This window comes from Somniosus microcephalus, chromosome 33 (genome assembly GCF_052327205.1).
Source record: "Somniosus microcephalus isolate GS21.2 chromosome 33, FLI_Smic_1.0, whole genome shotgun sequence".
Taxonomy (NCBI): Eukaryota; Metazoa; Chordata; class Chondrichthyes; order Squaliformes; family Somniosidae; genus Somniosus; species Somniosus microcephalus.
In genome coordinates, this window is record NC_141019.1 from 27,018,071 (window position 1) to 27,042,667 (window position 24,597).

Sequence of the window (24,597 nt, forward strand, 5' to 3'; positions counted from 1 at the left end):
ATAATGTGGATAAATATGAAGTTATCCACTTTGGTAGAAAAAACAGAAAGGCAGAGTATTTCCTAAATGGTGAAAGATTGGGAATGCAGATGCTCAAAGGGACCAGAGTGTCCTTGTACTTGAGTCACTGAAAGTGAATGTGCAGGTACAGCAAGCCATTAGGAAGGCAAATGGTATGCTGGCCTTCATTACAAGAGGATTTGAGGACAGGAGTAAAGAAGTCTTACTCCAATTATATAGGGTCTTGGTGAGACCACACCTGGAGTAGTGTGTACAATTTTGGTCTCTTTACCTAAGGAAGGATATACTTGCCATAGAGGGAGTACAACGAAGGTTCACGAGATTGATTCCTGGGATGGCGGGACTGTCGTATGAGAAGAGATTGAGTAAACTAGGCCTGTATTCTCTTGAATTCAGAAGAATGAGAGGGGATCTCATTGAAGCATATAAAATTATTACAGGGCTTGGTAGGATGGATGCTGGGAGAATGTTTTCCTTAGCTGGGGAGTCTAGAACCAGGGGCCACAGCCTTAGGATACAGGGTAGGCCATTCAGGACCGAGATGAGAAGAAATTTCTTCACACAGTGGGTGGTGAATCTTTGGAATTCTCTACCCCAGAGGGCTGTGAAGGCTCCGTCATTGGGTATATTCAAAACAGAAGTCGATAGATTTCTGACTAGTAAGGGCTTCAAGGGATATGGCGATCGGGCCGGTGAATGGAGTTGAGGCAGAAGATCAGCCATGATCTCATTGAATGGCGGAGCAGGCTCGAAGGGCCGAATGGCCGACTCCTGCTCCTATTTCTTATGTTCTTATACTCAAAGACTCAGCATCCACAGCCCTCTGGGGCAGAGAATTCCAAAGATTCACAACCTCTGAGTGAAGAAATTCCTCCTCATCTCAGTTTTTAATGGCCTACTCCTTATCCTGAGGCTATGTACCCTAGTTCTAGACACTCCAGCCAGGGGAAACAACCTCTCAGCATCTACCCTGTCAATCCCCTTCAGAATCTTGTATGTTTCAATGAGATCACCTCTCATTCTTCTAAACTCCAGAGAGTATAGGCCCATTCTACACAATCTCTCATCATAGGACAGCCCTCTCATCCCAGGAATCAGTCTAGTGAACCTTCGTTGCACCGCCTCCAAGGCAAGTATATCCTTTCTTAGATAAGGAGACCAAAACTCTGCACAGTACTCCAGGTGTGGTCTCACCAAGGCCCTGTACAATTGTAGCAAGACTTCCTTACTCTTATACTCCAACCCCCTTGCAATAAAGGCCAACATGCCATTTGCCTTCCTCCTTGCTTGCTGTACCTGCATGCTAGCTTTCTGTGTTTCTTGCATGAGGACACCCAAATCTCTCTCTACACCAACATTTGAAAGTTTCTCACCATTTAAAAAATATTCTGTTTTTCTATTCTTCCAACCAAAGTGAATAACCTCACATTTCCCTACATTATACTCCATCTGCCAGCTTACTGCCCACTCACTTAATCTATCTATATCCCTTTGCAGACTATTTGCGTCCTCCTCTCAGCTTACTGTCCCACCTAGCTTTGTATCATTAGCAAACTTGGATACATTACACTTGGTCCTTTCATCTAGGTCATTAATATAGATTGTAAATAAGAGTTGGAATAAACGGGTCTTTTTCCGAGTGGCGGGCAGTGACTGGTGGGGTGCCGCAGGGATCGGTCCTAGGACCCCAGCTATTCACAATATATATTAATGATCTAGACAAGGGAACTAGATGTAATATCTCCAAGTTTGCAGACGACACAAAGCTGGGTGGGCGTGTGTGCTGTGAGGAGGATGCCGAGAAACTCCAGGATGATTTGGACAGGTTGGGTGATTGGGCAGTTGCATGGCAGATGCAGTATAATGTGGATAAATGTGAGGTTATCCACTTTGATGGCAAAAACAGGAAGGCCGATTATTATCTGAATGGCAATAGATTGGGAGAAGGGGCAGTGCAACGAGACCTGGGTATCCTTGTGCACCAGTCGCTGAAGGTAAGCATGCAGGTGCAGTAGGCGGTTAAGAAGGCAAATGGTATGTTGGCCTTCATAGCGAGAGGGTTCGAGTACAGGAACAAGGATGTCTTGCTGCAGTTGTACAGGGCCTTGGTGAGACCACACCTTGAGTATTGTGTGCAGTTTTGGTCGCCTTATCTGAGGAAGGATGTTCTTGCCATGGAGGGACTGCAGCGAAGATTCACCAGGCTGATGCCTGGGACGGCAGGAATGACTTATGAGGAGAGATTGGGTCGATTGAGCTTATACTCACTGGAGTTTAGAAGAATGAGAGGGGATCTCATTGAAACTTTTAAAATTCTAACAGGACTAGACAGACTTGATGCAGGAAGGATGTTCCCGATGGCGGGGGAGTCCAGAACCAGGGGTCACAGTCTAAGGATAAGGGGTAAGCCATTTAGGACAGAGGAGGAATTTCTTCACCTAGAGAGTGGTGAACCTGTGGAATTTTCTACCACAGAAGGCAGCAGAGGCCAATTCATTAAATATATTCAAGAAGGAGTTAGATATATTTCTTAAGGCTAAAGGGATCTGGGGAGAAGGCAGGGACAGGGTACTGAATTTGGATGATCAGCCATGATCTCATTGAATGGCGGAGCAGGCTCGAGGTGCCGAATGGCCTACTCCTATCTTCTATGTTTCTATGTAAATAGCTGAGGCCCCAGCGCTGATCCTTGCGGCACCCCACTAGTTGCAGCCTGCCAACCTGAAAAAGACCCGTTTATCCCTACTCTCTGTTTTCTGTCTGTTAACCAATCCTCTATCCATGCCACTATATTACCCCCAACCTCATGACCCCTTATCTTGTGTAATAACCTTTTATGTGGCAATTTACTGAATGCCTTTTGGAAATCCAAATATACATCCACTGGTTCCCCTTTACCTACCCTGCTAGTTACATCCTCAAAAAACTAATAAATTTGTCAAACACCATTTCCCTTTCATAAAACCATGTTGACTCTGCCTAATCATGTTATGATTTCTAAGTGCCCTGATATCACGTCCTTAACAATGGATTCCAGCATTTTTCCGATGACTGATGTCAGGCTAACTGGCCTGTAGTTCCCTGTTTTCTCTTTCCCTCCTTTCTTGAATAGCGGTGTTACATTTGCGACCTTCCAATCCTCTGGGACCGTTCTAGAATCTAGGGAATTTTGGAAGATCAAAACCAATGCCTCCACTATTTCTGCAGCCACCTCTTAGAACCCGAGGATGTAGGCCGTCAGGTCCAGGGGATTTGTCAGCTTTTAGTCCCATTAGTTTCTCTAGTGCTCTTTCTCTACTTATATTAATTACGTTAAGTTCCTCACCCTCATTAGACCCTTGGTTCCCCACCATTTTTGGTATGCTTTTTGTGTCTTCTACTGTGAAGACAGATACAAAATATTTGTTTAACATTTCTGCCATTTCCTTATCCCCCCATAATAATTTCTCCTGTCTCAGCCTCTAAGGGACCAACTTTTACTTTTGCTACTCTTTTCCTTTTTACATACTTGTAGAAACTCTTACAATCTGCTTTTATATTTCTTGCTAGTTTTCTCGCATTCTATTTTTTCCCTTTTTATCAATTTTTTGTTCAACATTTGCTGGTTTCTGAAACTCTCCCAATCCTCAGGCTTCTTCTTCTTTCAATCTAATGCTATCCTTAACTTCTTTAGTTAGCCATGGTTGGATCACTTTTCCTGTGGAGGTTTTGTTTCTCAATGGAATGTATTTTTGTTGAGAATGATGAAATATTTCTTTAAATGCTAGCCACTGCTTATCTACCGCCATACCTTTTAATCTATTTTTCCAATCTACCTTGGCCAACTCGCCCCTCATACCTATGTAATTGGCTTTATTTAAGTTTAAGACTCTAGTTTTGGACTTAAAATTTCACATTAAGTTTGAGAATGACTTGCCTATCATATTATGATCACTCTGCCCCAGAGGATCCTTTTACTATGAGATTGCTAGTTAACCCTGTCTCATTACACAATACAAGATCTAAAATAGCCCGTTCCCTGGTTGGTTCCATGACATATTGTTCCAGGAAGCTGTCCTGAATGCATTCCATGAACTCGTCCTCCAGACTACCTTTGCCAATTTGATTTGTCCAGGAGATTAAAGTCCCCCACGATTATTGCATTACCTTTGTTACAAGCTCCTACAATGGTATAGCTACTGTTAGGGGGCCTATATACTATTCCCACCAGTATTTTCTGCCTTTTGTTATTCCTTATTTCCACCCATACTGATTCTACTTCTTGATTTTCCGAGCTGTGATCCTTTCTACTGTCCTTATGTTATCCTTTATTATCAGGGCTACCGTCCCTCCTTTTTCATTCTGCCTGTCTTTTCGACACGTTAGGTACCCTGGAACATTTAGTTCCCAACCTTGGCCACCTTGCAACCACATCTCTAATGGCTATTAGATCAAACCCATTTATCTCTATTTGTGCCACTAGTTCGCCTATCTTGTTACGAATGCTTCGTACATTCAGTTAAAGAGTCTTTAATTTAAATTTTTTACCATTATTCCCTGCTTTGACCTTATTCCCTGCTGCACTGCTACTGTTAAACTCTCTGTCCCTTCCTGTCGCACTCTGCTTATTTTTACCCAAATCACTACACTGCTCTATTGCCTATTCTAAATTTCCCCTCATGACCCCCCTGGCTTTTTTAGTTTAAAGCCCTATCTACAGCCCTAGTTATCCGATTCGGCAGGACGCTGGTCCCAGCCCGGTTTAAGTGGAGCCTGTCCTGACTGAACAGCTCCCTCTTTTCCCCAGTACTGGTGCCATTGCCCCATGAATCGAAGCCCCTTCTTCCCACACCACTCTTTGAGCCATGCATTTAACTCTGATCTGCTTGACCCTATGCCAATTTGCGTGTGCCTCGGGCAGTAATCCAGTGATTATTACTCTTGAGGCTCTGCTTAATTTAAACTCTAGCTCCTCAAACTCCCTCAGCAGAACCACCTCCTTAGTTCTACTTATGTCGTTGGTTCCTACATGGACCACAACAACTGGATCCTCCCCCTGTCACTCCAAGTTCTTCTCCAGCCGCGAGGAGATATCCTTAACCCTGGCACCGGGCAGGCAACACAGCTTTCGGGACTCTCCTTCGCGGCTGCAGAGAACAGTATCTATCCCCCTGACTGTACTGTCCCCTACCACAACTACATTCCTTCCTTATCCCTCCCACTTGGATGGCCTCCTGTACCACAGTGCTGTGGTCAGTTTGCCCATCCTCCCTGCAGTCCTTTTCCTCATCTATACAGGCAGCAAGTACCTCGTACCTGTTGGACAAGGTCAAGGGCTGAGGCTCCTCCATCACTACATCCTGGGTCCCCATACCTGCCTGACTCACAGTCACACCCTCCTGTCCCTGACCACTGACTAACTCTAAAGTACGACTTAACCTAAAGGGTGTGACTGCCTCCTGGAACAAAGTGTCCAGGTAACTCTCCCCCTTTCTGATGCATCGCAATGTCTGCAGCTCGTCCTCCAGCTCAACAACTCTGAGCCGAAGTTGCTCGAGTTGCAGACACTGACTGCAGATGTGGTTGCTCAGGATCGCGATGCTCTCCACAAACTCCCACATGCTGCAGTTACGACACACCACCTGCCCTGCCATCTCTAACCTTGTTTTATTAATTAATTAGTTAAAGCTTTTATTCAATCGATATTTTAGTTTCATTGTTTGATTATTTTATCTAATTTGTTAATTTAATAAGCACTAGCAAGTTACAGTTTCTCGGCTCTTGATTTAACCCCCTTCCCTAACTTAGAGCAAAAAAAGCTGTAATACTCGCCAACCAATCACCTACCTGCTCTCCTGTGACGTCACTCTTTGATTTTGTTGTTGTTTTTGAATCGGAGCCTCGCCGCTCTTTACCCTCTCGCCGCTGCTTTAATTCAGGCCTGCTTTCGGGCTGCTCTTTATCCTCTCGCCGCTGCTTTAATTCAGGTCTGCTCTCGAGCCGCTCTTTATCCTCTCACCGCTGTCGCTGCTTTAATTCAGGCCTGCTATCGAGCCGCTCTTTATCCTCTCGCCGATGCTTTAATTCAGGTCCGCTCTCGAGCCGCTCTTTATCCTCTCACCGCTGTCGCTGCTTTAATTCAGGTCCGCTCTCGGGCCGCTCTTTATCCTCTCACCGCTGCTTTAATTCAGGCCCGCTCTCGGGCCGCTCTTTATCCTCTCGCTGCTGCTTTAATTCAGGCCCGCTCTCGGGCCGCTCTTTATCCTCTCGCTGCTGCTTTAATTCAGGCCCGCTCTCGGGCCGCTCTTTATCCTCTCGCTGCTGCTTTAATTCAGGTCCGCTCTCGGGCCGCTCTTTATCCTCTCGCCGATGCTGCTGCTTTAATTTAGGCCCGCTCGCGGGCTGCTCTGTCCACTCGCCGCTGCTTTAATTCAGGTCCGCTCTCGGGCCGCTCTTTATCCTCTCGCCGATGCTGCTGCTTTAATTTAGGCCCGCTCGCGGGCTGCTCTGTCCACTCGCCGCTGCTTTAATTCAGGCCCGCTCTCGGGCCGCTCTTTATCCTCCCATCACTGCTTTTTTGACCCCTAGTTTTGGACTTTCTTCCCCAAACACACAAATAGAAACATCTTCTCTACAGTAATATATTTGTACAGTTTCAGGGAAGAAAAGCTTTTGTCCTTTTTTATTAAGGGTTTGGGAAGTGATGTTACAAGTAATTACTAATTCTTAGAAGCAATTGCATTTTTTTGTGTTCATAACGAGGAGGGGTGTAATTGTAGGTAAATTAAATGTTATTTTTGCCTTTGTGCATCTAGTGTCAAAATCAACCACTCCCACGTCAACCTCCAAACAGCCCCAACTACGCTGGTGTGACATTTGCATTAACTGCACCAGCTGACCTTGTGGCCTTTGAGACTGCATGTTGGTGTCATTATAGGGAATTTTGTTGTATGGACTTATGCCTGGTGTATATTGCTCAAATTCATTTCATGTAGGTCCCTTACAGCCAGCAGAGAGAGACTTTGATCCAGTCATTCTGGGCTGAATTTGAACTGAAATCCCAGAGGTGACACATTTGTCCAAACCTTCTATCTCGCCCAAAACCCAAATGGAAAATTCTTGTATGTATAGTATACTTGTGAAGAATTGGTTTATTACAAACATCACAATTTTTTTTCAAATTTGCCAGTTATAATTCAGAATGGAGCTGAAAATGAGGGGCGATTTGGGAAGCTTTGTATGTCTGCTACATAAATGCTTGTTTTTAATTGCAAGCTGTACTAATTGGCAGGCGAAGGCTTTTGTAATTTCGGTAGAGAGCAGGGGACTTTCTGAACTGTTTATGCTGAAGATGTTCTGTAGCAGTTTTGTGAAAGATAATTATCAAACTATTTCCCAATTCCATGTGTTGTGCTGAATAGTAATTGATGTGCCAGTTGAGGTTTGTGCAGTATGATGAGAGAGAGAGACTGGTCTATAAGTCTGTGTTTGACTGTTTATAGAGAAGCTGGTTGTACACTGCAGTTATGTTTAAACTGCATACAAATAGCTGCAATGGGAGGAATTTTCCCCTCTCCACTATTTGTAGCGACATTTTAAACGCGAGGATAAAATGCATTTACAGTTTTACTAATAGCAAACAGAAGAAATAGTCTCTGTGCAAATTTGATGACTACGTTATTTGGACTATTTTGTTTTTGACATGCAGGTTAACTTGCTTTCTAGTTTCCTGACCCAAATGTACCCATCAAAATTTTGATTATAACAAAAAGGCTTCTGTGTGTTTATCACCCTTTTACTTTCTGTGATGCAAGCAGGCAATTTACATCCCAACACTATTGTAAAGGCCGTTTGCTGAGCGTTGTCTATGACTTGGGCTACTTTTATTAAATTTCTAATCTTGACACACGCAGCAACGCCGTCCGCCACGTGCACATGCAGGGCCAGCCTACATTGTGCTGAACTGTTTCAAGCTTGTGCATGCCCAGAAGTCGTAATCGTGACTTAAGTGGAATGGCTGTGGACCTTCCCTGATATTGGGAAGGTTTGTACAGCCCAGCAATGTGAAAAACACAGCCAGAGAAATGGTAGTTTGTGGGAACTGTTGGTAGCAATTTTCGGGTTGGGAAGTGGGTCACAGTAATTTTAGTAAAAGTGAAATGATGGACCAGCCAACAGGACGATGAATTAATGATTTGAGATGTGTCCCAAGATCCTGTGCTCTGTGGCAATTGGGGTCGATCATTTTTCTGATTTTTAATCAAATAAGTTTTGTACAGTTAATGGCAGATCTAGTGTTTTTTGATTTGCTAATATAATTTCTGCTATTTAGAATCAAGTAATGTTACTTATCATTTGCCTAAAAAGGTTATCCTTAACTAAATTTTTCCTGGTAATGTTTGTGATGTACAAAAGGACAGTTTTAAAAATAGACAATAATTAGCCAACTACTCCAGCTCCTCAATGATGCTCTGATGCATCCCAACGTTTTGGTATGCTTATGTGGAGTTCAGAAAGATCGCCAAGTATAGATGAATGAAGCCACATCTAGCTCATCCTTCCATAAAAGCCTGTGGTCCCCACCCCTCATGGCATCTAACTGATTTCAGAGTTATTGCTTCCACTGCCCTACTTCGAAGACCATTCCAGGTATTGATCATTGCAGGAGGTGCTTCCCGACATCACTCCTGTAATTGTCTTTTACCAGTTTGTATTTATCTCCCCTTGTCCTGCAGTTGTGATTTAAAACCATGCTCCAAATTTATTTTGTTTTCCACTTAGAATTTTATTTGCAACTTGGTTATCTGATGCTTGGATCAGCCTTGTGGCTCTTCCCTGTACCACTGCCTGGACTTGAATGTTTCCCGTTTGTCTCTGTGATCAGAACTGAATGCAGTACTTGATGTATGGCATGACCAGAGTACTGTGGAGTTTCAACATGACGGCCTTGGACTTGTACTGATGTGGCAACATAACTCGACGTTCTGTTTGCTTTATTAGTTGCTGCTCTGCAATGACTAAGTGTTAAGTCTATCACTTCAAGATCATTTGCAGCCTCTCCACTAATTACTCCAATACTGTACTTTTGAGTAAATATGCCTCCCATTTTGCATGTTTTGTCCTTTTTTTGTAGTTTCTTTGTTGCCCCATCAAACTTGGCGCTCTCTCTCTTTTCCCCTTCCGCCCGCCCCCCCCCCCCCCCCCCCCACGCCAGTTTAGTATCATGGGAATTTGACCAAATTGGGTGGTGTTTTCTATCTGATGACTCAATTTGCTTGTCCATTTAGGTTAGAATTCTGTAATAAAGCCTTCTGCACCTGCAGTTCAGTTTTGTAAAAGAATCCTGCAATGATGGCCTGGTAGCAGGGTTTAGTTTTGCAAGGTGCTTTGGTTTGGCTCCTGTCACGTGGCTTGAAACAAGATAGCTGTGGCTTTCCACCTTATTTCCTGCCACAGATGTGCATTTTGCTTCCAAACTGATTATGAAGTGAACCCAGATACCCATCCGCTACCCTAAAAAGGAGTTAATAAGGAGAACAGTGTCTCATTTGTTGGCATGAGGTTCAAGTATAGGGGAGTGTTGGTGTCTAGCTGAATAAATACACATCTTTACAGATTATTACATGATTTCTGAGCTCTTGTAGATCACATTGGTGAATATAAATGTTTGGTGAGAATTTTTTTAAGGCTTTATGAAACTGAACAAATCCTATATTGTGGAACATTACTGTCACACAATATGTTGTGAAATTTTGATAGAAAACGTAAATCACATTAAGACTCCAAATCCATTTTTTCTATTTTTGCACCATTTTGGGATGTTTGCACGTTCTCCAAGCAGGAAGGTTGAATTACCTTCTCCATGGCTCATATGGTCTCTCTTCTGTTCTGCAAAGGGACATAGATAGGCTAAGTAAGTGGGCAGAGATTTGGCAGATGGAATATAATACTGGAAAGTGTGAGGTTATGCACTTTGGCAGGAAAAATCATAGAGCAAGTTATTATCTTAATGGCAAGAAACTGGAAAGTACTGCAGTACAAAGGGATCTGGGGGTCCTGGTGCACGAAACACACAAAGTTAGTATGCAGGTGCAGCAGGTGATCAAGAAGGCCAGTGGAATGTTGGCTTTTATTGCTAGGGGGATAGAATATAAAAACGGGGAGGTATTGCTGCAGTTGTACAAGGTATTGGTGAGACCACACCTGGAATACTGCATACAGTTTTGGTGTCCATACTTCAGAAAAGACATACTTGCTCTCGAGTCAGTACAAAGAAGGTTCACTCGCTTAATCCCGGGGATGAGGGGGTTGACATATGAGGAGAGGTTGAGTAGATTGGGACTCTACTCATTGAAGTTCAGAAGAATGAGAGGCGATCTTATTGAAACATATAAGATTGTGAAGGGGCTTGATCGGGTGGATGCGGTGAGGATGTTCCCAATGATGGGTGAAACTAGAACTAGGGGGCATAATCTTAGAATAAGGGGCTGCTCTTTCAAAACTGAGATGAGGAGAAACTTCTTCACTCAGAGGGTGGTAGTTCTGTGGAATTTGCTGCCCCAGAGAGCTGTGGAAGCTACATCATTAAATAAATTTAAAACAGAAATAGACAGTTTCCTAGAAGTAAGGGGAATTAGGGGTTACGGGGAGCGGGCAGGAATTTGGACATGAGTCTAGGTTCGGATCGGTCATGGCCCTGTGGGTGGCGGAGCGGGCCCAGGGGCCGTGTAGCCTGATCCTGCTCCTACTTGTGTTCTAATTCTGTTAGATTTCAGGAGAAGGTTCTATTCACAGGGATTAGTGTAGACCTCGGGAACAGGCTGCCAGCTAGGATTCCTTCAAGAGTAAATTGGGCCTGTTCCTGGCTGGGGTGGAGATCACCTCTTACAGAAGGTAAGTACTGTAGGAAATACAAGGACAGTGTGATCTCCTGGACGAGTTTCGATCGCCTAGATGGGTCGGAGAGGAATTTCCCAGATTTTTTCTCCCAAATTGGCACATTGGGTTTTTTATCTGGTTTTTCGCCTCTCCTGGGAGATCACATGGGTTCGGGTGGGATGGAGAGTGAAAGTAGATTTGAAGTTAGGATCAGATCAGCCATGATCTTATTGAATGGCGGAGCAGGCTCGAGGGGCTGATTGGCCTACTCCTGCTCCTATTTCTTATGTTCTTATGTTAACACTCTCACTTGGCAGCAGATGGAGTATTGGCAGCCAATTGAAAAGTGATCCTGTTGGAGTGGGTAGATAAGGGAGTGTCTATATTGTTTATATGGACTTCCAGAAGGCATTCGATAAGGTTCCACCCAAGGGATGGTTAGCAAAATGAAGGGGCATGGAATTGGAGGCAACCTATTAACATGGATAAGGAATTGGTTAGGAGGTAGGAGACAAGAGAATAGGGATAATGGGGATGTACTCCAATTGGCATGTAACTAGTGGTGTCCCCCTGGGATCTCTGCTGGGGCCTCTGCTTTTCACGATGAATAGAGAGCTGTATATCCAAGTTTGCTGATGACACTAAGTTAGGTGGCACAATAACTGGTGTAGATGGGAGCCGAAAGTTGCAAAGTGACATTGTTAGATTAAGTGAGTGGGCAAAACTGTGGCAGATGGAGTTCAGTGTGGGGATGTGCGATGTCATCCACTTCGGACCCACGAAGGATCGATCAGAGAATATTTTCTAAATGGTGAGAAGCTAGAAACTGGAGGAGCAGAGATTCATGGGTCTGTGTACATAAATCACTAAAAGCTAGTGGACAGGCACAAAAAATAATTGAAAAGGCCAATGGAATGTTAGCCTTTATCTCGACGGGCCTGGAATACAGAGGGGTGGAAGTTATGCTACAGTTGTATAAAGCTCTGGTTAGACCACATCTGGAGTTCTGCGTTCAGTTCTGGGCACCGCACATCAGGAAGGATATACTGGCCTTGGAGAGGGTGCAGCGCAGATTCACCAGAATGATATCAGGGCTAAAAGGGTTAAATTATGATCGGTTGTATAGACTCGGCTTGTATTCCCTCGAGTATAGTAGATTAAGGGGTGATCTAATCGAGGTGTTGAAGATGATTAAAGGATTTGACAGGGTAGATAGAGAGAAACTATTTCCTCTGGTGGGGGGAGTCCGGAACAAGGGGGCAGAACCTTAAAATTAGAGCCAGGCCGTTCAGGGGTGATGTCAGGAAGCACTTCTTCACACAAAGGGTGGTAGAAATCTGGAACTCTCTCCCCCCAAAAAGCTGTTGAGGCTGAGGGGTCAATTTAAAATGTCAAAACTGAGATTGATATATTTTTGTTAGGTAAGGGTATTGAGGGATATGGAACCAAGGCAGGGAAATGGAGTCAAGATACAGATCAGCCATGATCTAATTAAATGGCAGAACAGACTCGAGGGGCTGAATGGCATGCTCCTGTTCTATGTTCCTACCTTTAATACTTGCAATTTACAAACACTCACCACCTAGTCAGGGACAAGTTACTTTCCTGCACAGGCAAGGTGAGATACAAAGCATCTTGCCAACTTGCGTGTAATATTAGTGGGCTTCTCGCTCCAATGCGAGTCCATTACTGCTCATTTACTTTGAATTGTTGCAGCTGATTCATTGTGAAATGTTGCAACTCCTCTCTAGTCCACTGACCAACTCTACGGCAATACAGTCTCGTCCTCTTAATTGGAAGTAGCTACCCAAGGTGGGTAGATGGAGTTAAGATACAGATCAGCCATGATCTAATTGAATGACGGAACAGGCGCGAGGGGCTGAGTGGCCTACTCCCGTTCCTATGAACTGTACTGAATGCTGAATTTATGTAAAAATAATGAGCATCAGATTTTTTGCTTGAAAAGTTATTGGATCACTATTTGGTAACTTCTTTTTTTTAACACTGCTCAATGTTGAGTACCTTTTGATTGGGAAAGGTTGGCATCGGAATTATTCATCCAGGATACAACGCCTGCACTTGATAAAAAGTGAATGCACTTATTCTTTCCCCCGCCCCCCGGAAGGAAAATGCGAGCTGTAAACTTTTACTGTAAACATTATTGCCTTGTGTTTCCCTGTAAGAACACTGTTCCCAATTTATTTTTCAGGTGTTTCAGTAAGGGGTGTGGGTTCTGGGAAAAGAGTGCAGTATGGATGGAATGGAATCGAGTAATGAGGACAATTGCTCAAGTGCCACAGGTATGGCTCATTGTATATGTAGTGTGTTTGCACGTGTTCATTCTGTACGAAACCTGTGTGGACTTGAGGGTTGACTATGAAAACCTGACCACTTGGGAGCAGCATCAATATTAAAATACTCTATTGCAGATTGAATTCTTAGTGGTTTGTCTGTTGTCAGCTTACATGCGTGCTAACGACACTTGGGCGTACCTTTCACCACTACTTCTAACCCCACAACCACCTCTGCTCTCTCGGACTGTCTGACGTTCAATTGCACATTGCGTCTTTGGATATTTACACTCGAGGTTTTCCTCATTCAGTGACACAGGCTGCATTCCCTTGCGCCCCCCCCCCCCCCCACCTCTTTCTCTCTTTTTCTTCCCCCCCCCCCCCAAACAACCCCCCCAACATCAAGAGAAAACTCCATCACTTGAAGTGTGCCTTTACTTGCCCAACATCTAGGGACATGTAGTAAGCCTAGTGATCAAACCGCGAACCACTGTTTCAGTTTACTGGGTATAGCCCATGCTGCCACTTGGCTTCCTCAACTTCAAAAAGGTGGAAGAATAAATACATCAGACTGTGGCTTAGGATATAAACTCGTCAGATTGATTGAACAATAACCAGATTAATTAACAGTATTAAACCAATCATTCCTATGATTCAAAATAATGTTTGCTGATCCGCATACAGCTGCCACTTACAGTAGGCTTCAAAGACATTTCTCAGCCAGTCTATACCTAACTGAAGTGTCAAGCTCACTAAATTGAATTGATCAACAGCTAAGCAGATCCAGGTACAGGAAATGCTTCTGGAGAATAATGTTTTGAAGTGATCTTTTGCATACGGGATCATAATGTGTGTTCTCCGCAGCTTGAGGAAGTCCGTTTTACCTTCAGTTGAACATCGGGAAGACTGAAGCCATCGTTTTGGGCTCCTGCTGCTCACTCTGCTCCCTTGCCACTAACTTTGTCCCCCTACCCAGCTACTTGGTCAGGCTGAATCAATCCTTGTAAAACCTTGGCATCCTGTTCAAACCCCACATCTTGCTCTTCACCAGGACCACTTGCTTCTACCTCTGCAACCAGCCCCCCAATCGCAGTTGAAACCCTCATTCACGCTCTTGTCTCCTCTCTTTTCCAGTGTCCCACACCAAGTCCCACTCGTCCATCACCCCCATCCTCGCTGACCTAGATTGGCTCCCTGTTCCCTAGAATCATAGAATTTTACAGCACAGAAGGAGGCCATTAAGCCCATCGTGCCTTGGATGGCTCTTTGCAAGAGCTAGTCAATTAGTCCCACTCCCCTGTTATTTCCCATAGCCCTGCAATAGTTCCTTTTCAAGTATATATCCAATTCCCTTTTGACCTACACTGCCTTCTGTCCCCTCTACACATTGAATATAAAATCTTTATTCTCATCTTCAAATCCCTCCACTGCATTGTCCCACCCTATCTCCACAAGCTCCTCCAACCTTTCGTCCCCTTCCATATCCTTTGATCCTCCTATTCTGGCCTTCTGTGCACTCTCTTCTTTCCTCACTCCTCCGCATTCACCTCACTACTGGTGGCAGAGGCTTCAATCACCCCGGCCCAACTCTCTGGGGCTCCCTCCCTGATCCCCTCTACCTCTACTCCTCTACGTTTAAAGATCATCTTCAAAACCAATCTTTTCAACCAAGGCTTTGATCACCTCTCCTAGCTCTGGTACTGTTGCTCAGCATCTATTCCTTTTGTTTTTTAAAGAATCTCTCTTTTCTCCCCCCCCCCCGAATAAAGCATCTTGGGATGTTTTCTACGCGGCAGAAACTACATAATTAAACGTTATTGTTGAACAAGACAACACCGAGCCCTTGTTCTGTGTACAGCTACCAAGCTTTGAGCGAAGAGGAGCAAATTGTCTATAATCTACCTGCTATATGACTTTTCTCCATGAGCAGGGAAAATGGTGTGCCGATAACACGGCTCATATCTTGTTAATGGGTCATGTAGTCAAATTTGAATGTCTAGCTGCTATAAATGTGCAAACTGTATATCCTTAACAAAGTAATGGACCAGTATTTTCAGATTATTTTCCACTTGGAAAAACATACTGACAAAATTAGTGTTTCTGTAGTGTATAGGTTGCAGTGTCCCCGGTTAAGCAATGCCTCGATTTTAAAATTCTCATCGTTGTTTTCAAATCCCTCCATGGTCTCTCCTCTCGCTATCTCTGTACTCTCCTCCAGCCCCACAACATGACCAACACCCTCAGAAATGCCTTGTGCATTGGTCACGTCCACCATCTGAGCAGGTTTAGCTATAGTAGTCTCATGGAGATATGCATCCAATACCATGCAAGATATCCTCCCTCTGCACTGAGTGACTCCTCACCTACGGTGATTTCATTCTCCATCTCAATTCACCTTGCCCTCTTTCCTCTGATTTCACTGCTCTCCTGTCCTCCATATAAACTCCCCATCTCGTATTTACGGCCACCCACTTGACCGTGCCATCTCGTGGCCTCTACTCCCATGTTCTTGATCACCAGACCATCTTCGACCACTTTTTTGTATTCCTCATCACCCACAACCCTTGCCTCCTTCCAATCCCACTATCTTCTGTGTCCGCCCCTGGGGAAAAACGCTTCAAGTTATTTAGACTTGCACTTTCAAACTGCCCACTGTCTTGCCTTTGGCCCTCCATTCACCATGATACTTCTGCATCTGTCGATCTGCTCAACAACTCCCTCTCCTTCACCCTTGTCCTTGCCCCCAGTAAAAGCTTTACTCTGTCTTATTCTGGTTGTTTCCCCTAGTATAGCCTCCATCTTTGCTCTGTCAATTCCCAGGGGTGCAAATGTCAACATTTCTGCAGCTCAACACGACATCTGGCTGGACCACATCAAGCACTCTCTGGTCTCGCTCTCCTCTGCTAAAACTGCCCGCTACTCCAGGATCATCCTACAGAGCAGAGATGACCCCTAGCTTCTTTTCTCCGCTACCAACTGTCTCCTTAAACCCCTGTCCTCTCCGCCTTCACCAACAAGAAATCTGAGGAGCTCATGAACTTCTTTGTCACGAAGATTGACACCTTTCATTCAGCTGCCTGTACTTCTCCCTTCCTCTTGCCCACCAAGCCAAACCTCCCCCCACCCTAGCCCTGAATCTGCATCTTTCTCTAGTTTCTCTCCTATCTCCCTATCATGCCTTCACCGAGCTCATCTTGTCCATGAGACCCACGTCTTGTTGCCTTGACTCCATTCTCAATAAATGCGAACCACCCAACTTCCCTTCCTGGCTTCCATGTTAGCTATCATTGTGAATCGTCCCCTCCCCTCGCGTAGTGTCAAACCTGCCATTATCACCTCCTTCTCAAAAATCCCACCCATGACTTCTTGACTCTTCTGTCCTTGCTACGATTGTCCCATCGCCATCGCCCCTTTCCTCTCAAGTCCTTGACTGTGTTGTTGCCTCCCAAACCTGTACCATCTTTCCCGCAACTCCTTGTTTGAATCTCTAATCGGGTTTCTGCCCCATAAAAAGCCCCAATCAAAGTCACAAATGACATCCTCCATGAATGTGACCATGGTGCACTATCCCTCCTCGTCCTTCTCGACATTTCTGCAGCTTTTGCGACAGTCAACTTCACCATCCCCTTCCAAACCTTTGCCTCTGTTGTCCAGTTCAGTGGGGCTGCCCTCGCTTGATTCTACTCTTGGTTCTTCTATCTCATGCATGTTCATGAGGTTTCATCTGAGATGTCATCTTTTCAAGGCTGTAGTTCCATAGTTTATCAAATGGTTCCTCATAGCTCTTCCTTCTGATGCCAGGAACTCTCCATTATTCTCTGCTCTACGGATTGGCCGTTTGTATTGCAGTGACCAAAATTGTGTGCAGTACTCTAGATGTGGCCTGACCAAAGCAGTGTGCAGATTCAGCATGACCTCTGAGAATGGAACTCCACTGACTGGAGAGTATAACCCAGGCCAGCATCCTATTAGCTTTATTTTTTTGCCACCTCATTGTTTAGACACAGTGAGCAGCCAGTCACTTAACATCCCTAGGCCTCTTGGAATGTCTCCTTTTAGCTAGTTCTATCCTACCCATGGAGTATATGTAACTCCTCTTTTCACTTGCATTTATCTTTGTATTGAACTTTATTTGCCATTAATCACCCCAGGTGTGAACCTGGAAATTTTAAATGATGAACACAAACATTTATCTGTCAGCATGTGCCACTTCCCTTGAAAGGATGTATCACTTTAGTAAACATAAGAGACTTCGTGTTCGAGGCAGGCGAAACCAAGGACATCCATCATTCTAAGCGGTGACATGTTTTGGAACAGATCTTTGGGTATTTGCATTACAAAGCCACATCTAACTAAATGGGTGATTGAATGAATGTATTTCATTGTTGTTCCTTATGTGGCCAGGAACTGCCAGGCTCATTCTACTTGTCCTGTAGCTATATCTGTATTTAATGGGTTTCTCGTGATATCTACAAAGCAGCTATGTGGAGTAAAGCGTATGCTATTTGATCTGACCACTCAAAATAGATGCTTCAGCACTGCTGGGCTCCAAATTGGCCTCTGCAATAAGTGCTGCAGAATCCCACCTCCATTTTTCTGTGTCAATTTGCCACAATTATTTTTTTCTGCCAGATTTCTTTTCTGCCCTCCTCTAATCAGTGACTTGTGTTGGGTGAGGTTCAATGGGAGCTAATAACCTCTTAATTAATACTTTGCTCAAGTGGCCATTCTTCATTTGTGAACCTAGTCGGTGAATTGTTAGCAAGCTATTTATCCAGTCATGTCCTCGCCTGATGTGCACACATACACACTCCAGCGCATGTGCAAACTGAGTAGCTATCGGGACTGGGAATCTTGGGCGATTTTACCCCTCTTCCTATCCTGGGGTGTTGAGGGCAGTTGTAGCATCTGTACTGCTATCGTGGCTAAGATCAGCTAATTTGGACCAGAAACTGAACTGTTAGTCCTCCTAGCGCACATCTTTACCCATTGAGTCATCTAGGTAGCAGGCTATAATTCATTTGTTTGTAGAATGCCAACAAGTGAGTAAGAATGCTAAATTGCCTACCTTGGATACGGTCTGTCTTGTTCTTTGAATCTAGTTCAGTTTCTACATACAAAGCTCCCCCCCCCCCCCCCCCCTCCCCCCCCACCTGCACCGTGGTTCTCAATTTGGCCCGGTATACCTTTTTATGTGTCTTAGCCGAAACTTAGATTTCTTATTCTAAACTTCCTGATCAACTTGGTATGTTTGCTGCTGACTTCTTTAAAAAGCAATGACAGATGATTCCAGAATCAGGCTTGTGTATATACATTCCTGGGGTTGGTGAAAACCACATGTAACCCAACTTAAAGGGAAAGTGGCCCATATTTTCTCTCATTTGGATGATTCATTCATTCAAAGAATGAGAATAGCTAAATTTCCCAATAGGTAATGAACATTAATTGGTATAAGAAATAGGAGCAGGAGTCGGCCATTCGGCCCCTCGAGCCTGCTCCGCCATTCAATAAGATCATGGCTGATCTTTGACCTCCTCTCCACTTTCCTGCACTATCCCCATATCCCTCGATTACCTTAATATTCAAAAATCTATCGATCTCTGTCTTGAATATACTCAACGACTGAGCCTCCACAGCCCTCTGGGGTAGAGAATTCCAAAGATTCACCACCCTCTGAGTGAAGAAATTTCTCCTCATCTCGGTCCTAAATGGCCGACCCCTTATTCTGAGACTGTGACCCCTGGTTCTAGACTTCCTAGCCAGGGGATGTAGTTTAACATCTTTAGCAAAGCGCATGAATAAGTAGGCAATGATTTTGCAAAGAATATTTCTGAAATGGTGTTAAAATAGTTTATAATGCATGGTTGGAACGGTTTCATTTTCTGTTGCAGCTATGAACGTTGACTCTGCTGAAACTAGTTGTTTAGCAGAAGAAGATGAAGCTGATCCGTCTGCATCTCGTGGCTGTTCAAAACGAGAGGGAGCATCAGAGCCTGTCTTGAAAGAGCAACACAAGGAGCAGTGCAGGTAAGAGGGGAAATGTACAGAAGATGCTTGGGGATCTGAGGGCATTCCTCAAATTTCTGGGACCGGGAAATCCACAATTCCACTTCATTTAGTCCATCATCAATGGTCAATGCCAATATTTGATGATTTGCGTAGGGGTGTAATAATCATGTACAGTGGAGGACAGAGTTGGGTTGGCCTAAATGCTATCAAAATAGTGGTTGAAAATTAGTTCTTTTTAACTGTGCGCTAAAAGTTCACTGAGTCAAGTCTTTCTAAGTACATGCTTTTAACTCCGATTGGCAATCAACATTACTTTTCATGATGCAGAATTTTGTGTGTGCTAATGGTTTGGGTTCAGTTAGCAATGGCTTTACTGTTATCAATTTAAATAATTATGAAGAAACAATTGAAAAGGAATCAATATTTTTCTGAATTTGTGACTAGTCATGAGCCGTCAGTATAAATCGGATCATGTAAGCAGAAGAAATAATAAAGATTAAGGTTATTAATGTTGAAAATTTGATGAGTTCTCTTCATAACTGATTTATTAATGTTTTGAATCTTTTGTCCAGCTTGGAGCCGAAGCTCTGCGTATTTTGTAACTGTGGAGAGCAGAGTTTACATGGACAAAGAGAGCTAAAACAATTTGATCCATCGGCTGTGTTGGGCGAACTTGGAAATGGAGGGACTAACAGAACTGAGAGGGAAGCCAGTCTAGCGTCGAGGCAGCCGAGGGTTTTGGGGGTGGCGGGGCTCTCGGATGAGCTCGCACGAGTTGGCTTTGAGCAAAGTGAAACAACAGTGGCTCTCTTTGAGTCAACAGGTGAAAAACTATGCTTACTTTATTGTTCGAGTCCAGCATTTCCCCAAACTGTTCTCAAAACTTGATTTTACGGGTAACATTTCTGTATTAAATGTGTTGTATGCTAAACATTCATATAAAATGGTTTCTAACCCTTCTTTCCCCAATACATTTATGTTGAAAAGATTACAGTTTGGATTCATTAAAATTTTACAGTTATTTTAATCCTGTTAAATCTGTTACCTTTTAATGACTTGAATGATGGAGCCTTTCGGGATAGCCCAGCTTCAATCTGGAGAATTGTATATGCCGATGGAGTCCTTGACAGATCATTGTCACCACGTACTTTGGCAGATTGAAGTCATTTTTTTAAAAACTTCATGCTGATGTAATACTGAAACCAAGTATGTTTTTGGTGAACTGGGTAAAGAGCAGAAGAATATGAATTTGATGTAGGAAAAAGGTGATGATGGCCTGCAGGACCTCAACTGCTTTCTAGTTCCTACATTATTGTCTTATTCTAAAAGTCTGTGATTACAGAAGGTCAGATTAAACTGTGCAGTTGAACTAACACTTCAGAGTTACCTTATGTAGACTTCATGAAGTGTGTTGTGACAAAGCTCTACATTGTCTTGGTAGCTGAGCCAGGTCCTGTCTTCATCTTGCATCCACAGGTGCACTTTCCATCTGGGTTGATTTTATCTCTCTCTTTCTCTTTCTCTTTCTTCCCCCCCCCCCCCCCCCACCACCAAAAAAAACAAAGACTCAAGTCAAATATCTAGTTTCTCCTCACTCATCTTTTGTTGCTACTGCCACTTTGGCTGCATTTGGGTAACTTATTATAGACTGTATATCAAATCTGAGGCTTTCCTGGTCTTTGGATCAGTACCACACCATATGGTGCATTTACCCACTTGGCCATCATGGCATTTTCTGGTGTGTGATGATTCAGCGGAACACCTCTATGCAGTATGTGACATTATGTCAGCTTGGCTTAGTTGGTAATTCACTCTTTCCTGAGTCAGAAGCTTGTTGGTTCAAAGCTCGCTCCAGAACTTGAGCTCCTAATCTAGACTAATGCTGTAACGCACTACTGAGGGAGTGCTGCATTGTCTTTTTGATGAGACATTATCTCAAGACCTTGTCTGCCTGTTCCAGTGGTTCCGATTACTCTAAGGATCACATGGCACTATTTGAAGAGCAATGGATTCTTCCTGATTTTTGGCCAACATTCTTCCCTCAACCAGCACCACCAAAAAATCATGAATTGGCCCGTCATCTCATTGCTATTTCTAGGATCTTGCTGTGCGCAAAATGGCTGCTGCATTTGCCTACATAATTTGCTGCACTTCAAAGTAATTGAAACGCGTTTGAGATCAGGCGCTAAATGCAATTTTTTTTTTTCCTTTTTATGTGGCGGGAAACTGCTGTGCAGCTGCCAAAAATTTGCAAACATTTCAACCTTATTCCTGTATACAGATGTCTTCCTCTGTGATGCTCTTGACTAATGCTGGGAATTGTGTTGGCTTAGTTGACTTTCTATTATTGAAGTGCAGTCGTGTAGAATGGGATAGTTTACATTGGGACAAAGCCATGGTAAAAGCACATAATCTGCAAATTGTCTTGACTTATCAATTTATCTCTGGCGATACTACTTGGTGCACTAGTTTTGCACACTGTCTTTTACATCCAGGACCTGGGTTTCAAGTTAGCCTAGACAAGATAGAAGTAATCTCTTTCAACCAGCTCAAACCAGTCCCGAGTAGACATGAGTCCACAGGATAAAAGTGTCCATAATTCTGAACCAGGTGGCAAAAATGAGATGTCATGCTAGTGGAAGAAGAATACTTTGAGAGATTTAGGTTAAGGTACATTGTTGTTGTACCAGGACTGTTGCCCTGCATCGAACCTGTTAATTGTCTGATGCTGACACGAGGTGCAAAAAGTAGAGAAAATATTATCGAGCATTGATGTCCTTGACTTCAGCATATTTTCCACGTCCTTTTTTTTGAAATTATCAGTGCTCCTAAAACAGGTAGTTTAAAAAATGTTTAGTTCTGGAGAGATTAATTTGCTGTACTGAATGGATTCCTTTTTTCTGCATTATTCACAGTCCAACCTGTGTATTGTAACCATCTAACACGATGCATTGGAGATCTGAACTAGCTTGCACTTTGATTATTCCCACTAAACAGGATTTCATATACAGTAGTGGGATTTTCCAATTGGGGGGGGGGGGGAAACTGCTTCAAACTGTTTTTATTCTCCCCAAAATATTATTCAAATGTTAATTAATAACTGATCAATAAGTAAATATTTTCAAATTAATTTCCTTTTTATAAAAAAAAGATAATTTAGTTAATATAAAACCTAAAGGAAAACAGCAAATTGACACTGCTCCACTAACCGGTTTTGTTTCTGCTCCTGAATATATATCTCCACAGGGCATTTCTGGGCTCATCATTGGTGTGCCGCCTGGTCAAATGGTGTTGAACAGGATGAGGGGCAAAAGCTGGTCAATGTGGACAAAGCTGTAATCTCAGGTATCTCACAGGTAAGAGAGAAATTTCATAAGTAGTATATAGTCTACCCTTTTAAACTGTTAGAGGACTGTAACAAAATATTAATTGTCCTCTAAGATTATTACTGACTTTTTGAGGGCCACAATCCCAACTGCCAACTTGCTCAAGGGCCACTCTCTGGAATGCTAAATGCTACAGCATGGAGTATTGGGACACCAATCTGTTTCTGCTGTTAGCCACAAATGTAATTGTGTGACTGTTGGCCATTGACTAGCGGAGGCATGGTATTTTCTGGGAGGAGAAACTGTTGTGCCAACTGTTGTATTTTAATAGGGTCCTTCAACTTGCCGTGTGGAAACTGGGATAACCCTATCTCTCAAAAACGTCGGCTTGCCTCCTTTTGCTGGAGTGCAAGAAAGAGGAATGGTACTAAATCCCAGTTAACAACACCCAACTTCCCAGGCCATGTAATAGTGCGCCCACAGGCAATTGGAGCAGTTATGAGTATCTCTTGCTCCATAAGAAACTACAATGGGGTCATAAAAGGTTTTGCTTGTCCTTCGTACTTATTTTTAGTAAGAATTCATTGTGAGAACAGTTTAGTTTTATGAACGAATAAGCGATTGAAGCTGGCACTTCATCTTGCCTCTTCAATGTGATGGTTCCCAGAGATGGGAGGAGGGCTCGTTTTTATCTTGCTCCCAAAATGTAGGCTGTATGGCAGTCACTGAGAATTTTGATATCTGAAATGAAATATTGATTCTTATTGCACAGGGGTTACAGCAAGAATTGCAGTGGACTGTTGACATGTAATAATGTGTCTATTGCACTGCAGCAAACTGGAATGATGACACATTAAATGTGTAGTTATTTGACTTCGCAGTCAAACTACACGGTGGATTTTTTCTCTTGAAATTTGCAATTGTGTAAATGTACCAATACTCTAATCCTAATATAGTTATTCGTTGCTCTGAACATTTGCCTGGTTTTTTTTTTGCTAAGTGTTGAACTAAAGGTAAATTATAGCAATGTATAACATTTAAAAAGTAATATTGTTTATTTTCTTTTGCAGAAATGTGAGTATTGTAAACGGTTGGGTGCTACCATCCTGTGCCAGATGGAGGGATGTTTAAGATCGTACCACTTTCCTTGTGCAGCAGCATCTGGATCCTTTCAGTCAATGAAAACCTTGACCCTTCTGTGTCCAGAACATACCGATAAAGCAGTGCAAATAGGTACTAACGTATGCTTTAAATAAACTTCAGTGCTAAAGGTGTCATTTCCCAACTGCAAGCACTTAAATCTGGTGCAAGAAAAAGCTGATACGTATGTGAATGTGATTTTTTTGTATTTAACGTGGGAATCACTAGCTCTTCAATGTCTGTGGGTAAATGCCGTGTCTGATGTGCTACTAAGCGATACAAAAGGTCCCAGGTTCAATCACTGGCGCTAATTTGCCTGATCTTGAAGGATGCGGTGGCAGGGGCCTGCAATTGGTCTCCGCAATCCTGGGTGAGGGAAGCTGAAAATCAACCAAGGTTCACTGGTTGCTGTTCATTGACCCCTATTAGAAAGTGCACATATGTAGATGCTGGGTTCAGCTGGGGTATCTTCTTTCCCTCTCTTCGCCCTCCTCAAAGCATCCTCGATGACTGGGCATATCTGGAAGGCTGACCGCAGCTACAGATCTGTATCCCAGCTTCAGCTGGTGACATTTTTGAAGAGGGGGGGGAGAAGGAAGGAGATTAATTTTTTTTTAAACTTGACAATCATTTCATGACCAGTTTCAGTTGGGTAAATCTAAAGGTCTTCTAACATCGAAATGGCTTGCGTTCTCGACCACCTTCTATACTAGTCTATCTCTCCTGGCTTTGCACGCTGGTGGTCAAGATCAATTTGAATTTTTCATGTCAAGCAGGGTTAGAGGCTGGAGATAATTGAACCAACGTGAGGGGAAGGAAGAGGTAGATCGGAGGGCAAAGAGTGATGTCGAAAGGAAGGAAGGAAGGCAGGAAGGGAAGGGGAATGGCAAGGTGAGTGGGGTGAGGAGAGAGAAGACAGTGGGAAAGGAAGGGTGGAGAAGATCCAAGATAGA

At 43.5% G+C, this 24,597-nt stretch overlaps 1 protein-coding gene across 11 annotated transcripts in view; it reads left to right on the forward strand.

The window, feature by feature from the left end:
• The window catches only part of kmt2d (lysine (K)-specific methyltransferase 2D), a 239,566-nt gene that overhangs the window by 38,501 nt on the left and 176,468 nt on the right, over nucleotides 1–24,597 (forward strand). For all 11 annotated transcript variants that reach the window (XM_085972785.1, XM_085972784.1, XM_085972778.1 and 8 more), the window contains 5 exons: nucleotides 13,088–13,178; nucleotides 19,061–19,196; nucleotides 19,751–20,001; nucleotides 22,425–22,534; nucleotides 23,575–23,737. In XM_085972785.1, coding sequence (XP_085828911.1) covers nucleotides 13,130–13,178; nucleotides 19,061–19,196; nucleotides 19,751–20,001; nucleotides 22,425–22,534; nucleotides 23,575–23,737 — 709 coding nt within the window. In that variant the 5' untranslated portion in view covers nucleotides 13,088–13,129. The remainder of the gene's footprint in view (nucleotides 1–13,087; nucleotides 13,179–19,060; nucleotides 19,197–19,750; nucleotides 20,002–22,424; nucleotides 22,535–23,574; nucleotides 23,738–24,597) is intronic.